Genomic DNA, 17,734 nt, shown 5'->3' on the forward strand with positions numbered 1-17,734 from the left:
GATAGGCCTTAAAGATATTGAAAGGCACTGGCTTGTAACTCAGTACTGAATACATCGTCCAAGCTCAGAAATGAAATTTTACTTACTGAGGCCATCCTGAAGCTGAATGGTTTTGCATTGAGCTAGAGCAAGGTCTTCAGTGATGGAATGAATTGGTGTGGGTAGTATCTCTTCTGAAAAAAATTAGAGATGATTCAGCATTGACTACCAAAGTTCTTAGGCTGTTTTCAATTCTTCTGAATATCCTTCATATTCAGCAACATGTAAAACTATTAAAATGGAGGCAAATAACAAAAATAATATTTTATGTGGTTGCATCACAGTGTGGTAAGCCAAATGCTCTGCTCAAGACCACAAGAAATTGCAGAGACTTGTGAACATAGCCCAGTCCATCGTGTAAACCAACCTCTTCTCCACAGTTCCTCAGTGAAAATGTGGTACCATTCTACACTTCCTGCTGCCTTGGAAGAACAGCCAATATAATAAAAAAAGCTGCCCCTCCTCAGATATTCTCCTTTTACAACTCCACCATAGGCAGAATGCATAAAAACTTGAAAACCTGAACCACCAGGCTCAAGGACAGTTTAGTTTCCTCTGTTATGGCTCCTGAATGGACCCTTATATGATAAACATGAACTCATAATTCCTCAATCTACCTCATTGTGGCCCTTGCACTTTATTTGTCTATCTGCTCAGCACATTTTCCCAACTATTACATTATATTCTTTATTCTTTTATTTTTTCCTCTTTCTGCACTACCTCAATGTATTCATGTTTGGAATGATCTGACTGCATGGGATGAAAAACAAAGCTTTTAACTGTAGCATTCTACGTGTGACAATAATAAATCAATTACCAATTAGCAAAATAAACATATCCACTGGAAAGATTTGAACCAGACTTAAATAGTTTAAAACATTACCAAAAAAATACAATTAAAAAAAAAATTCCACTTCACTTTTTTTTTCTTGCTGCCTTGAAACTCAATAACAGGTTGGAGTGTTCTGCAGCAGATTAATTAAGGTGATATCCTGGTAGAATTATGGCAAACTCCTGTCCACTGTTGGATTCCAAGCAACTAGGAAATCACTGGCAAAGGAAGTTTGAAACTTACACACTCATCCAGGAATATCGAGCTTGCCAACAATTCTGAAAGCATGTGCCAGCAGTTCTGAACAAAACCCAGCAAAATCCAATACTTTGCTCAATTTGCAAAAGAGTATATTACCATGTTGTTAGAATGGTTCTGATGGACAAAACCCAATTTTGTAATGCTCTGACTGCTTACAGGAATAATTAGTGGCACTGTTTCTGAGAGAATTTCCAAAAAATGAGCTAAAGCTTATCCCTGTGTGAATGCAGGTTGTTATTTGTCATTATATTTGTATGAATGAAGAACATATTTATTAAAACAAGCAAGCAAATCCACAGGAGTTCTTTAGCTGCATAATGGGAAAATATTTTCAGAATAAAAGTGGAAAGATCACCTTTGATACTATTTTACATTGAAATTGGATTTGACATCACAAATTATTGTTTGAGGAAATTGACTGTATCAGGCACTGTCGATTTGAACAATATCAACTGACACTGATCGAGCACTATGCACATCAATCTCAAAATTAATTAAAAGAATCAATATGACTTCAGATTAGAGTCCCTTTTCTGACTTTTGGTAAGTTTAAAATACAGCACTATTCCATCTCATTGTAGCCTATCAGACACAGAAAGGCTGGGGTAGAGTGAATATAAGGAGGATGTTTCCATTAGTAGGAAAATCTAGGATATAAGGGCACAACCTCAGAATAAAGGGACAATCCTTTAATACTGAGAGATTCAGAGGTAATTTTTATTGTACAAGAAATCTGTTCGAGTCTTCTAACAGCAGGATAGAAGCTGTCTTTGAGCATGGTGCTACATGTTTTTAGGATTCACATCTTCTGTCTGAAGGTAGGGTGGGGTGAGAGAGAACGGCCAGGATGGAGCAGGTCATTGATAATGCTCACTGCTTTCACCAAGCCAGTGGGAAGCATAAACAGAATTAATGGAGACTAGTATTAATGGGTGTCAGGAGAATTGGGAAGAATCGTTCGGAATATGATAAAGAACATGTTGCAGGAAGGTAAATAGAGGAATAGGACTAATGAGAATACTCCTGTGGGCCAGCATTGGCTTGTGGCCTGTTTCCTAAAGAAATGTGAGGAATGTGAAGTCTCTGCTTCTATGGACGCTGCTTTGTCCACTGAGTATTTACAGCACTTTGTGTTTATATCCCTAGTTTCCTCTTCCCATTTAGGAGGTTGTCAATGGTTGAAGATGACATTTCAAATAAGTTTATGAACCGACAGCTTAGTGTCATATATTAATGGAAGTCCTGTAACTTTTAGAATGCTCCTGAGCTATAGTTCAATTTATCAGATTCTCTGGAAGCTCTCTCCAACTATCTCAGTTAAAATTGAAAATCTCAACTGTTCTCAATATTATTTAAAAATAAAATTTCAAAATCTAATCAGCAGTCAGGCAGATATTAAATCCTTCTTGAAATGTGCCAACTTTTTCATTTGCCTGAGAAATCTCAGAACACCCACTGGCCATTTTACAATAACGAGCAGAACAATAATCAGATTTGCACTGCAAAAACAAAAGTGACTACACGATTGGAACATTGTAGCATTTATTTTCATGCAAATAGTTTAATATGGTGGGATATTTTTTGAGATGAGATACGTAATTACTTTTCTCTTCTAGGTGACTCATTGCAGCTTTAAGAATTCAACATTAAATTCAGCAATTTCAAATAACAAGCCATTCCTATTTTGTGTCTCTGATTTCTTTCACTTGTTAATTTATTTCTTTCTTCTTCTAGAACTTAAGATATCATTCATCTCCTCCTCCAGATGTATCTTTTGTAATTCACTACCCTGTGCCATCACTCGCCTCATTCAACCTTTTCCAGATTTCACCCTAAGACAATCTATCCCTTTTCTTCTCCCCACACCTCTGACCCCTCCCACCCTTCAACGCACTACACATACTTTTCTATGACTTAACACTTACTTAATTTTTCCCCATTCTGGTAAAAACACACATTTCTCACCCCACAAATGCTGTCTGGCTTGCTGAGTATTTATGTTTGCTGTGTTTTTTTTAAGATACACACCAACTGTAGTATTTTGCTCTGGAATTTTTTATTTCACTATTTTCACAGTATGTTACAATATCTGCATTAATTCCTTCCCAATGTCTAAGGTGACTATACAGAGGTAACTTTAATCAGAATGAGTGCTGATATTATCTTTGTTTCTGTGTTTCAGAGTGCTAAAGGTTTTCCTCTCCCGAACGGCGCAACGAATTCCTTACATGACCAGCTGGAGAGTAGTGAGGATGTTGGGAATCATTCTGCTGATAGTTTGCTGGTTCCTGGTCTCGTGGACATCTGCAGTGTGTGAGAATTTGGACAGGAATGTCTCACTGATCGTCCAGGGTCAGACTGCAGATGGTCTGAAGTTCAATATGTGTCTGCTGGACCGTTGGGACTACATGATGGCTATTGGTAGGTCTGATTTTGGCTGCAGGGAACCCATAAAATCACTCAGTTGTAATAATTCCATTTGCTCTTTGCTTTTTTTTTGACCCACGCTATTCAAGCATTCTTCTAATTGTACAGAGACAGATCTCTTCAGTGGAAATTACGAAATCAATAGTGAGCTAAAGACCATAAATATTTAACATAAACATAATGGAGACTTATTAATGGAGTTATTTTTAATTACTTTTTAAAATATTTTGCTTAACAAAATTCCTAACTACAGTGACAATTCCATGTCAGATTCTAATGCCTAGTTCCAATGAAGTAGAAAACTGTATTGATTTTATTCCAGTAGCTGAAGAAAAAGATTCTAACATCTCCTGATCTCTGTTCTAAATGTCCAAACCTGTTTCCTGAGTTTAAGATACGCTTCCCTCACCACCACATCAGCCAGAAGAAATGCTCTTCTTGCATTCAGCTGATCAAGCCCTGCACATTTCATTTTTCATCATTTTCTAAGCTTCAGTGTATAAAGGTGTAATTAACCTAATTTTTGCTTGTACAATAGTCCCACCATCTCAGAATCATTCAGGTGAGGCCTCATTGTAACTGCACAGTAACTAGTACAGATAGATCCTTTCTTTGGTAAGGAAGCTAAATCTGTATGCCATATTCCTGGTCTAACTGTAGTAAAGTATCTTTCTCTTTAAGGTCTCTTGCAATGAAAGCCAACATATCATTTGCCTGCCCCCCCCCCCCGCTTCACCTGTGTACTTGTTCTCAATTATTAGTTTACAAGGAAATCCTGATCCTTTTGTATATCAACATGACCCAGTCGGTCTGGCACCATCTAAGTAATGATTTGCCTTTATGTTTTTCTTACCAAAGTGGGTAACTTCGCACAGATCCATGTTAGACAGCAACTGCCAATTATTTGCCTATCCACTTAACAGCTGCAATTCAGAAACGTGGCCATGAACTGAGTTGCCAGACAGGAGGAGATGCCTGCAGCACTGCAGCTGCTAACAAACCTATTCTACTGGTCTCCCAAATGCTCAGTGCTTTGTGTGAACCGTACCTAAGTCAGGCATCTGTAAACTAGGAAAGGATCTGTTTAGCGATTGTCACTGACAAACAAATCAAATTTATTCCAGGCTTGTTGATGATACAAAGCTGAATGAGAAACTAAAGCAGGAAGGTACAGCAATGGTGGAAAGATAAAATGGATAACTAAATTGATGGGGAAGGAAGATGGAAGATGAAATGTGAGGTGGGGCGGTGTAAAATTATCCAATTTAGTAAGAAGAATAGAAAATTAGAACCTTTTGTAAAAGATTTTACAGTTTAGCATTTGAAAGAAATTAAATTTGTCCTTATACTGTACATGCAGTAAATCACAGAACATTAATACATAATAAGCAGTTAGAAAGGCTGTTAGAATGGGATAGGTGTTGAGGAATGTAATGGTAAATGGCCTTTGTGACTCCATCCCTGGAAAACTGTACAAGTTTGTTCACCTTGATAAGGTGAGAGCAAAATAACTGTAGATGTAGGAAGGCTGAAACGAAAGCAGAAATTACTGAAGATACTCAGAAGTTCATGCAGCATCTGTGCCGCAAAACAGAATTTCAGTTTGACGGTATTTCTTTAGAACTGGAGAACTGAGAAAATACTTATGTTTCTAATATGAACAACTTTGGTCTCTACCTTATCAATAATATTCCCTCTCCTTCTCAGCTACTTAAAATAAATTTTCAGTCATATTTCTAGTTCTGATGTAAGGCCATTGACCCGAAACATTAACTCTACTTATCTTTCCACCTACTGATTATTGCTAGCAGCTTTTAGATTTATTTTAGCTAAGAAAGAATGTTTTCCTCAGGAGAGTTCTGAGAAAGCTTTACTGGTTTGATTCTGGGGCTGGAAGTAGTGTCCCATGAGGACAGGTTGAATTGTATAGTAAGAACAGGAGGCAATTTCATTGAAATGCGAACAATTTTTGGAGATGTTAAGAGATTTTCTCTGGCTGAAAAATACAGTTGTGAATTTTTGGAAGATCACCCCTAAAGGCAGTAGCTAACTTATTTATTTTTAGTTTTTATTTAACAATCCAGTGAGGAACAAGCACCTCCAGTCCAGCCAGATGCACTACCCAGCAAACCCACCTATTTCACCCTAGTCTAATCACAGGACAGTTTACAATGAAGAGTAACGTACTAACCAGTATGTCTTTGGACTGTGAGAGGAAATGGAGCACACGGGGAAACCCATGCAGTCACTTGGAGGAACATACAAACTCCATTCAGACAACATCAGATTTGAACTCCAAACTCTGACGCCCTGAGCTTTAATAGCTTTGTACTAACTGCTACACTACTGTGGTCCCATTGTTATGCATGTTTCAGAACTTAAATTTTACTAGTTATGATTTCCGTGCAATTTTATTTGAAGATTTCTAAATATATTCTAGATACCAGATCCGTAGGTAACTACCAAAAAACTTAAAATTTACCAAACTGTATTTGCTGAAAATCTGAAATAGGAAACAGAAAATGCTGGAAACTTTCAACAAATGAGGCCATTACAAATGGAAGAGAAACAGAATTATGTTTCCATTCGAAGACCCTTTGAGAAAATTGATTATTTATGTAGCTTTTAGCTCAATTTAGATGGAAGAAAAAGATCACTTGATTGCTGTACAAATGTGTTATTTGATGCATTCAGTTTTCCAAAATTCTCTGTGTCCAGTTGATTCAATATACTGTACCTGGGATAATCTTAAATATTTATTAAATAGAGTTGAGAAGATATCTCGCACATGGGAGAAGTTTGTCTGCATATCAGTTGCACTAAACAGTAAATATTATTTGCATGTGCTTCTTGTCCTCTTCTTCCAAATTTACTTATTGCTTTTAAGTCGAACAAGGATTTGGGAGTGGGGAACAATGAGCAGGCATTATCATGGTTCACATTTGCATTACAGATCCAAAAGCAAGTCAGTCAGCAACACTGGCAGGGTCCTGCATTATTATTAACAATCTGAGCCTTGGTCTTTCTGGAATATATTTTAACCAAGGGTATGAGAGGTGACGAGAAAGGGGTGTAAATTTAAAGAGTTGAGGTGGTCTCAATATAGGTGGTGTCCACTCACAGATGCAGACAACTGGTGGCCCAAAAGATGACTCAAGGATGTCCAATTTCTGATTGCTGGAATGCAATGTGTGAAGGTGGTCAAAAGACCTGGCAAACCTAGCCAAAGGGAATTTACTAACAGAGTGACTTGCAGAATGAATGCAGTCTCATCATGATATTTAAATGATCAGCTTGCCTCTTGCGAGGGACATAATTGCTATCCCCTTGTCCGATCTCCATTTAAAAAAAAAGTTGTCAGGTTCCAACTCATTTTAGATCTTTCTGAATTTTAAAGAGTCATGCCTTCTGCTTGAGGAGTTGTCAGCTGGACAACAGCCCAAGGGGCCAGAGGAGTGGATGTGCAGGAATGTAATAGAGCAGTACTGAAAGCATTGACTTTGAATGGAAAGAACGAAAATCTTTGACTGTTTATTATTGTAATTTTTTATTACAGTATGAATAAAATTTATTATATTAAAAAGAAGTCAACTGGGAGACAAGTTGGACAGCAAATGTGCCTACCTACAATTATCCCTTAATTAGTTAGTTGGAGCTTTTTTGTCATTGCTGAGGACAATGAGATTACTGTGCTGATCTATTCCAGCAACAAACAGCATAGTGGCAACTCAGTTACCAAAAACACAATCACTAAATTTAAAATAATGTCTGAGTGACATCTACATTACAACTGAATAAAAAACAAAAAACAAACCTCTAAAATGGGGCATCATTCAGTTGCACGGTGTCCCTGGGGAAAAAGCTGTTTTCAGTCTGGATGTCCGTGCAGAGATGTTTCTCTATCTCCTGCTGGTAACATTGCTCAACGACTACAGACTGGTTGCTCTCACCCCCAAAGCCACCAAGTGCCTGGAGAGACTGGTTATGCTCCACATTAAGTACACCATCCCTACTATGAACCAGCACCAGATCAACCTATAATGCCATCTCTTCTAGAACACCAAGAGCATAAGGACACCTAGGCCAGAATGCTTTTTATCGACCACAATTCTGCCTTCAACACCATATGCCCCAACAGGTTGACCATTAAACTACACAATCTGGGACTCAGTGCATCAATTTGCAATAGGATTCTGGACTTTCTTACCAGTCACACCCAGACAGTCAGACTAGACAAGTACACATCAACCTCCCTGACGCCTAACACCAGTGTACAGCAGGAATGTGTACTGAGCCCACTCCCTTACACTCTTTTCACACATGACTGTGCCCCTCCCTATGTCACCAACCCCATCATCAAATTTGAGGATGATGGTAGTGATTGGGTTAATTACAAATAACAATGAAACACCATACAGAGAGGAGGTGCAGAACCTGTCTGAAAGGTGGAATCACCACAACCTTTCACTCAACATAAATAAAAACAAAGAAATGATTGTTGATTTCAGGAAATCAAGAATGTATGAACAAGCTTCACTACTCACAAACGACGTGGAAAGGGTCTCCGAATTTAAGCCCTTGAGAGTGAACATCACATAGGAGCTCTCTTCGACAACCGACACCTCCTTGATGGCTCACCAGCGCCTATACTATCTTAGGGGTTTAAAGCGAGTAAATCTGCCCCAAAAACTGCTGATCAATTACACATCTTCATTGATGTGTAATTGACAGCCTGCTGACAATATGGTACACCAGCTGCAACACGATCAGGCAGAGAGCACTAAAGTGAGTGATCAGCACTGCACAGAAAGTCATTGGAACGTAACTACTGACATGGAAACCATCTACACCACACGATGCCTATGGTGGACTTGCAAAAGTTGTGATGGACTCATCCCATCCCAGTAGTCACCTGTTCAATCTCCTACCATCCTTGAAGGCTGTATTCTGTATTGTCCCAAGCAATGTTTTCTATAGGTATCATTTATCCTACTTCACGTTTATCTGACAGGGTGTACACGGGCAGTGAAGTGAGATAACATTGTCAGTGCTTCACCTCCCCCGTGGATGGGGTCAACATTATGTGGGTCCTCAACAGTATCTGGATAACGTAAAACCTGGATGTGCAGGCTGGTAATAGTCAGCTCCCATCAATTCCAACACTGAACCTGTATTTGTTCATTCTTTTCAAACTAGTGTTAAGTCCTAATATATCTGTGGCTCAATCTAGATTAAAAGTTTCTATCTGTCAAAAATATTCAACTCTGATTTCAAAATCCTGTTTTAGCAAGGTAACCATTTTTACATCATGTTATTACTTCTTCATTCCATAAATATTTTAATGCGGCTGAGGATATTTTTTTCTTCTTAAATCTCAGCTCATGATTCCAGGTACTTTTAATATTAGTTGTTTAGAGACACATCTATCTTTAAGCTGCTTGGAATCAGACCATAAATAGAAGTAGCAATACTTTAATTATATGGAAGCTTTTGCATTGAAACAAAAAGGCTGATGCTTTAAAAATATTCATCACCATTAGTAGCAGAAAACAACTCTTGTACTTGTGGATAACAATATAAGTTTGTAAGGCTGAACTTCCATTTATTTTGACAGAAAGTATTTGCCTTGAAGAAGAACCAGTGAAGAGAACTCGTGGTTTTTTTTGTCAGATGAAGGTAGTGTAGGTTATAATGTGAAGGAAGGTGTATAGCATACAGAAATAAATTGTCCCTTGGGCAGTCATATTTCTATTTATATGCTTAATTAGATGCTTCTCCTGACATGGGGCCAATATATTGGAACACAGCATTGTGAAATCTGAAGATTAGTTGAATATGCCATACATTGCATATAATGTTTATATAATTACATAATATGCATGTTTTCCCAATTACTGAAAACTGAAAAATGAAAAAAAAGCTAATAATGGTCTCATAAATAACAGGGGAAACTAAGTTTTGTGCCAGGCCTGGACTGGACAGTAGATATTTCTGTACATTTGTATTTGGCTACTGAAGGCAGGGAAGCACAGAAGAAGGTGACACGGTAACGTAGTGGTTCATGTGACGCTTTACAATGGCAGAAGCCTGGGTTCAATTCCTGCCTCGACTCTAAGGAGTTTGTATGTTCTCCTGCGACCATGTGGGTTCTCTGGGTGCTCCAGTTTCCTTCCATGTTCCAAAGATGAACAGGTTAACTAGTTGTGGGCAACCTATGTTGATGCCGGAAGCATGGTGACACTTGTGTGCCTCCCTCAGCACATTCACAGAGTGTGTTGGTCATTGACACAAACAACTCTGAGCTGTATGTTTCAGTATACATGTGACAAATAAAGCTAATCTTTCAAATGTTTCTTCCATCCTCATCTTCCAAAATTCAAGATTCTCGATTGTATATTGTTATTCTTCAGTACAGGAGTGTAAAGGAGAAGGAAATGATTGTTGCAGCTTCAGGTTCCTTGGTGTCCACATCACTGAGAACCTCACGAAGTCTGTACACACCAGCTGTGTGGTGAAAAAGACACAACAGCGCCTCTTTCATCTCAGACGGTCGAGGAAGTTTGGTATGGGCCCCCAAATCCAAAGAACTTTCTACAGGGGCACAATTGAGAGCATCCTGACTGGCTGCATCACTGCCTGGCATGGGAACTGTACTTTCCTCAATCGCAGGACTCTGCAGAGAGTGGTGTGGACAGCCCAGCACATCTGTAGATGTGAATTTCCCATGATTCAGGACATTTACAAAGACAGGTGTGTAAAAAGGGCCCGTAGGATCACTGGAGTCCCAAGCCATCCCAACCACAATCTATTCCAGCTGCTACCATCTGGGAAGCAGTACTGCAGCATAAAAGCCAGGACCAACAGGCTCCGGGACAGCTTCTTCCACCGGGCCATCAGACTGATGAATTCACACTGATTTGAGTGTACTCTATATTACGCTGACTGTTCTATTTATTATAAATTACTATGATTGCACATTGCACATTTAGATAGAGACGTAATGTAAAGATTTTTACTCCTCGTATATGAAAGATGTTAGAATAAAGTCAATTCAATGATGCATATAAATAAACACCATAAGCATAAAAAACACAATAAAACAAAAAAACACCAGAATAAATATAAATATAAAATCAATCCTACAAAAAACAATGTAGATGTAATTATTAAATATATATATACCGATTGTACTGCGTACGTAATGGGGTCAGAGTTCATAGTTCAATCACACCATCCTCAGTAAAGGAGTTTGTACATTCTCCCCATGGAATGTGTGGGTTTCCTCCCAGTGCTCCAGTTTCTTCCCACAATCCAAAGTTGTACTGGTTAGTAGGTTAATTGTTCATTTTAAATTGTTCCGTGATTAGATTAGGGTTAAATTGGGGATTGCAAGCAACACAGCTCAAAGGGCTGGAAGGGCTTATCCCACCCTGTATCAGTAAATTAATTAATTAATTAATGAGGACATTTCCTTTGGTTAGATGGACCAGGACTAGTAGACATAGTCTCCAAGTAAGGAAAAGGCCACGTACGATTAAAACAACAGAAATAATTTCACTCAAAGGGGGCTAAACCTTTGGAATTCTGTATACTGGAAGACTGTGTAGGCTCAGTCACTGATAGTACTAAAATCTGAGATTGACAAGTTTTTGGATAATAGAGGAATCAAGAGATTTGGGCACAGTGTTGGAAAAATAGCATTAGCGTGGAAAATCAGCCACAAACTTGGACTGAAGACCCAAATGGCCTGTTCCTGTTTATTAATCCAAAAGTGATAACACAACCACAAATTCTGAATCGGTAGCTGGTTTTAACCACAAGATGTAATTCAGTGAATCTTCTCCATTCCTCAGTAGAATATCACACCTGTCCACTTAACACTACAATGTTACAATTTCCAAAAGCTATAGATTACAAAAATGACTAATGGAATTTCATAATAGAAACTGAGAAGCTCGGGCCAGAAACACCTGACTTTCCTTTGTAAACCTTATCTCCCCCAGACTCCAAAGGTGTATTTTCAACCCATTGAAATAAAAATGAGAAAAAAGATGGAAACGTTCAACAAGTCAGGCAGCATCTGGGGAGAGAGAAGTGGGGTAATGGTCCAAGTCAATGAGTTTTCATCAGAGCAAGGTAAATTTTGAGAACATTGTAAGTTGTAGAGATGGAGAAGGAGTGGGGAGGACAAATGAAATGTCTACCATAGTATGGGGAGATAGAATGGTGGCACTTAAAATTAGTGAAGGCTTCTTAAATGCAAAGGAGGTGAAATGGAACAGGGGATAGAAATTAACAGAAACAATGACAAAACAGTGAGATACTACAATCTGCAGTACCTGGAAAACTCAAATCAAGTGAAGGAGGATTTGGGAAATACTTAGCAGGCCAGGTAGCATCCGTGGAGACAGAAACAATAACCTTTGGGTTAAAATGGTATTCAAGGCTGAGTTATAATATCAGAATGTAATCTACATAGTTAAAGGAAGATCTGATGTATTTCATGAGACATTCCTATATCTGGAAGTGTTTTGAAAATTGTTGATAATAGGAAGAAAGTAGGAAATAAGCAAACAGAACATTGTTTGGTAAATTCAATAAGATTCAGTAGGTACATTTAATGTCAGAGAAATGTATGCAATATACATGCTGAAATTCTTTTTCTATAGCCATTTTTTCCATCTTCTGAAAGATCTCAGCCTGAAATGTTGAATGTTTATTCCCTTCTTCCAGCATCTATAGAATCTCCTGTGTTCCATAAGGGTGCAGGGTTAGACCTATTTTCTCTGCAGGTGGCTTGTCTTGTTCTTAAGCAAAATATTCCTTGCTAACGGCGCAGCAAAAGAGAATTCTTAGTTACTTCATGGTTCTTTTCGCTTGCTGCTCACTGTTTTATTTAATGGAAAATAAAGCAACTGGCCAGAGGCGTAAACAGAAAAAAATGAACAAAGCAGCCATCCACATCAATGATGCAATTTTTTTTTAAACTGAATACTTGCTTATCAGTTATTCTCAGCATGTCACCCCCTTCTTCCAACACCCACACACTTGAGTCATCGAGTCATAAAGCAATGAAACTGGTCCTTCGGCCTGTAGAGCCGGCAACAAACATCAAACATACATCTACACTAATCCTACACTAATGTAAAAATGAGGAATTCTGCAGATGCTGGAAATTCAGGCAACACACATCAGATTTGCTGGTGAATGCAGCAGGCCAGGCAGCATCTCTAGGAAGAGGTACAGTCGATGTTTCAGGCCGAGACCCTTCGTCAGGACTAACTGAAGGAAGGGTTAGTAAGAGATTTGAAAGTGGGAGGGGGAGATCCAAAATGATAGGAGGAGGGGGAGGGATGGAGCCAAGAGCTGGACAGGTGATTGGCAAAGGGGATATGAGAGGATCATGGGACAGGAGGCCCAGGGAGAAGGAAAAGTGCGGGGGGAAACCCAGAGGATAGGCAAGGGGTATAGTCAGAGGGACAGAGGGAGAAAAAGGAGAGAGAGAGAAAGAATGTGTGTATATAAATACACACGACGCAGACTGGGAGATCGTTTTGCTGAACGCCTACGCTCTATCCGCCAGAGAAAGCAGGATCTCCCAGTGGCCACACATTTCAATTCCACATCCCATTCCCATTCTGATATGTCTATCCACGGCCTCCTCTACTGTAAAGATGAAGCCACACTCAGGTTGGAGGAACAACACCTTATATTCCTTCTGTGTAGCCTCCAACCTGATGGCATGAACATTGACTTCTCAAACTTCCACTAATGCCCCACCTTCCCCTCGTACCCCATCCGTTATTTATTTATATACACACATTCTTTCTCTCTCTCTCCTTTTTCTCCCTCTGTCCCTCTGACTATACCCCTTGCCCATCCTCCGGGTTTCTTTCCCCACCTCCCCCTTTTCATTCTCCCTGGGCCTCCTGTCCCATGATCCTCTCATATCCCTTTTGCCAATCACCTGTCCAGCTCTTGGCTCCATCCCTCCCCCTCCTGTCTTCTCCTATCATTTTGGATCGCCCCCTCCCCCTCCAACTTTCAAATCTCTTACTAGCTCTTCCTTCAGTTAGTCCTGACGAAGGGTCTCGGCCTGAAACGTCAACTGTACCTCTTCCTAGAGATGCTGCCTGGCCTGCTGCGTTCACCAGCAAATTTGATATGTGTTGCTAATCCTACACTAATTCCATTTTATTCTTCTCACATTCCCATCAACTCTTCCCAGTTTCCCCCATTCACCTACACACGAGGGACAATTTGCAGTGGCCAGTCAACCTACCAAGTCGCCTTCACTAGCCAGAGACTTTTCTTCATTGTTTGTTGATTAGTCGATACTATAATGTTCAAACATGTGAACCAAACTCTGGATCAACACACACAAAATGCTGGAGGAACTCAACAGGTCAGGCAGCTTCTATGGAAAAGAGTGAACAGTCGACATTTCAGGCCAAGACCCCTCTTCAGATTGGTTAAGACAGATGTAGGTCCCCTATAGACAGAAACAGGTGAATTTATTATGGGGAGCAAGGACATGGCAGACCAATTGAATAACTACTTTGGTTCTGTCTTTACTAAGGAGGACATAAATAATCTTCTGGAAATAGTAGGGGACAGAGGGTCCAGTGAGATGGACAAACTGAGGGAAATACATGTTAGTAGGGAAGTGGTGTTAGGCAAATTGAAGGGATTAAAGGCAGATAAATCCCCAGGGCCAGATGGTCTGCATCCCAGAGTGCTTAAGGAAGTAGCCCAAGAAATAGTGGATGCATTAGTGATAACTTTTCAAAACTCTTTAGATTCTGGACTAGTTCCTGAGGATTGGAGGGTGGCTAATGTAACCCCACTTTTTAAAAAAGGAGGGAGAGAGAAACCGGGGAATTATAGACCGGTTAGCCTGACATCGGTGGTGGGGAAGATGCTAGAGTCAGTTATCAAAGATGTGATAACAGCACATTTGGAAAGCGGTGAAATCATCGGACAAAGTCAGCATGGATTTGTGAAAGGAAAATCATGTCTGACGAATCTCATAGAATTTTTTGAGGATGTAACTAGTAGAGTGGATAGGGGAGAACCAGTGGATGTGGTATATTTGGATTTTCAGAAGGCTTTTGACAAGGTCCCACACAGGAGATTAGTGTGCAAACTTAAAGCACACGGTATTGGGGGTAAGGTATTGATGTGGATAGAGAATTGGTTAGCAGACAGGAAGCAAAGAGTGGGAATAAACGGGACCTTTTCAGAATGGCAGGCAGTGACTAGTGGGGTACCGCAAGGCTCAGTGCTGGGACCCCAGTTGTTTACAATATATATTAATGACTTGGATGAGGGAATTAAATGCAGCATCTCCAAGTTTGTGGATGACACAAAGCTGGGTGGCAGTGTTAGCTGTGAGGAGGATGCTAAGAGGATGCAGAGTGACTTGGATAGGTTGGGTGAGTGGGCAAATTCATGGCAGATGCAATTTAATGTGGATAAATGTGAAGTTATCCACTTTGGTGGCAAAAATAGGAAAACAGATTATTATCTGAATGGTGGCCGATTAGGAAAAGGGGAGGTGCAACGAGACCTGGGTGTCATTATACACCAGTCATTGAAAGTGGGCATACAGCAGGCAGTGAAAAAGGCGAATGGTATGCTGGCATTTATAGCAAGAGGATTCGAGTACAGGAGCAGGAAGGTACTACTGCAGTTGTACAAGGCATTGGTGAGACCACACCTGGAGTATTGTGTGCAGTTTTGGTCCCCTAATCTGAGGAAAGACATCCTTGCCATAGAGGGAGTACAAAGAAGGTTCGCCAGATTGATTCCTCAGATGGCAGGACTTTCATATGATGAAAGACTGGATCGACTAGGCTTATACTCGTTGGAATTTAGAAGATTGAGGGGGGATCTTTTTGAAACGTATAAAAATCCTAAAGGGATTGGACAGGCTAGATGCAGGAAGATTGTTCCCGATGTTGGGGAAGTCCAGAACGAGGGGTCACAGTTTGAGAATAAAGGGGAAGCCTTTTAGGACCGAGATTAGGAAAAACTTCTTCACACAGAGAGTGGTGAATCTGTGGAATTCTCTGCCACAGGATACAGTTGAGGCCAGTTCATTGGCTATATTTAAGAGGGAGTTAGATATGGCCCTTGTGGCTAAAGGGATCAGGGGGTATGGAGGGAAGGCTGGTACAGGCTTCTGAGTTGGATGATCAGCCATGATCATACTGAATGGCGGTGCAGGCTTGAAGGGCCGAATGGCCTACTCTTGCACCTATTTTCTATGTTTCTATGTTACAGTACTCTAGATTTTATTTTGATGTGTATTTTTAGATGGATCGATATGTCTTTAGTTGCTACTGCTGAATGGGTACCAAAGTATCAGCCATCGCTTGTACTTCTCTCAGGATATTTAGTTCCATTTATATCAGTGGAATAAGTGGGTCAGTTGTTAACCCTCTTACGTTAGAGTCAGAAAAGTGTGGGTTACATTCCCTCTCTCGAGACATGAATATACTAATCACAGCTGACATAGTTCAGCACCAAGAGATGGCTGAACATCAGAAGCACTGTCTTCACATGACGTGTTAAACTCATGTTCTGTCTATCCCTGATATACGTAAAATACCCCATTGACTCTACTCTAGTCTTTCAATTAACATCACTAAACAGGTTGTTGGACTGTTATTGAAGTTCAAAATTCAAAGTAAAATTTCTTAACAAAGTACATATATACCACCATATACAACCCTGTAATTAATTTTCTTGCAGGATACTCAATACTAACCACAACAGAATCAATGAAACAATGCAGCAACTTGGGTGTTCAACCGGAGTGCAAAAGACAACAAACTGTGCAAATACCAAAATAAATAAATAATGATAAATAAATAAGCAATAAATATTGAAAACATAAGATGAGGAGTCCTTGAAAGTCAGTCCATTTGTTGTGGGAACATTTTAATGATGGGGCAAGTGAAGTTATCTCCTTTGCTTCAAAGCCTGATGGTTGAGGGGTGATAATTGTTCTTGAAGCTGGTGGTCTGAGTCCTGAGGTTCCTCTACCTTCTTCCTGACGACAGCAGAGAGAAGTGAGCATAACCTGGGTGGTGGGGGTCCCTGATGATGGATGCTGCTTTCCTGAGACAGCACTCCATGTAGATGCGCTCAATACTGGGAAGGGTTTTACCAATGATGGACTGGGCTGTATTTACTACTTTGGTAGGATTTTCCATTCAAGAGCATTGGTGTTTCCATACCAGGCTGGATGCAACCAGTTAATATACTCTCCAGCACACATCAACAGAAGTTTACTAGTTTTAGATGTCGTGCTGAATCTTTGCAAACTCTTAAGGAAGAAGAGGCACTGCCGTGCTTTCTTCATAATTCCTGTAATTACAGGTCCTCCAGTTTCCTCTTCCTGAAGTAAATATTTATCTGCTTGGTCTTACTGACATTGAGTAAAAGGTTGTTGTGGTGGTATTAGCTAAACAGTCAGAAGTGTAAAGTGAGTAGAGCAGGGGCTAAGCACTCAGCCTTGTGATGTACACATGCTTATGGAGATTGTGGAAGAGATGTTGTTGTCTGCAAGTGACCATGGGTAAAAGACCAAGGATTTACTCTGTGCCTGTCTCTATCATGTGTTCCTTGTGCTTGATTTCTCTTCCTTCACCCTTGCTGTTCAAAACTGCTTAAGAACCAATGAATTGGATCAATACTCTACCATTTCTTTGTTCCTTATTACAAATTCCATGTTTTCCTGTATGACCAGTGTTTATTTCCACTCTAATCTTTTCCTCTTCACACATCTGTAGAACTCGTGTAGTCAACTTTTCTATTCCCTGCAAAATTGCTCTCATCAACACACTCAAAGTGCTGGAAAAGCTCAGAGGGTTAGGCAGCATCTAAGGGAGAAAATGAATGTAGGACATTTTGGGCCGAGATTCTTCATCAGGACTGGAAAGGAAGGGGGCAGAAACCAAAACACAAGAGTAGGAGGAGAGGATGGAGCAGAAGCTGGCAATTGATCGGTGAATTCAGGTGAGGGGGGAGGGCAGAAGGATGGGGCGGTGGATGTGAATGATGTGAAAAGCTGCAAGGTGCTAAGTGGGGAAGTAAGTTGGAACAAAGGCAAGGAATTGGGAACCAGGGGAGGTAGGTAAAGGTGATGGGCAAGATATGAGGGAGTGG

The 17,734-nt window shown here is 40.0% G+C and overlaps 1 protein-coding gene across 1 annotated transcript in view; it reads left to right on the forward strand.

Annotated features, from left to right (window-relative positions):
* Positions 1-17,734, forward strand: part of gpr158a (G protein-coupled receptor 158a) — a 597,333-nt gene that overhangs the window by 504,604 nt on the left and 74,995 nt on the right. Inside the window, exon 7 of the mRNA XM_072252053.1 lies at positions 3,315-3,553. Within this exon, the coding sequence (XP_072108154.1) occupies positions 3,315-3,553 (239 nt within the window). The remainder of the gene's footprint in view (positions 1-3,314; positions 3,554-17,734) is intronic.

The sequence above is a fragment of the Mobula birostris genome, chromosome 3 (genome assembly GCF_030028105.1).
Source record: "Mobula birostris isolate sMobBir1 chromosome 3, sMobBir1.hap1, whole genome shotgun sequence".
NCBI lineage: Eukaryota > Metazoa > Chordata > Chondrichthyes > Myliobatiformes > Myliobatidae > Mobula > Mobula birostris.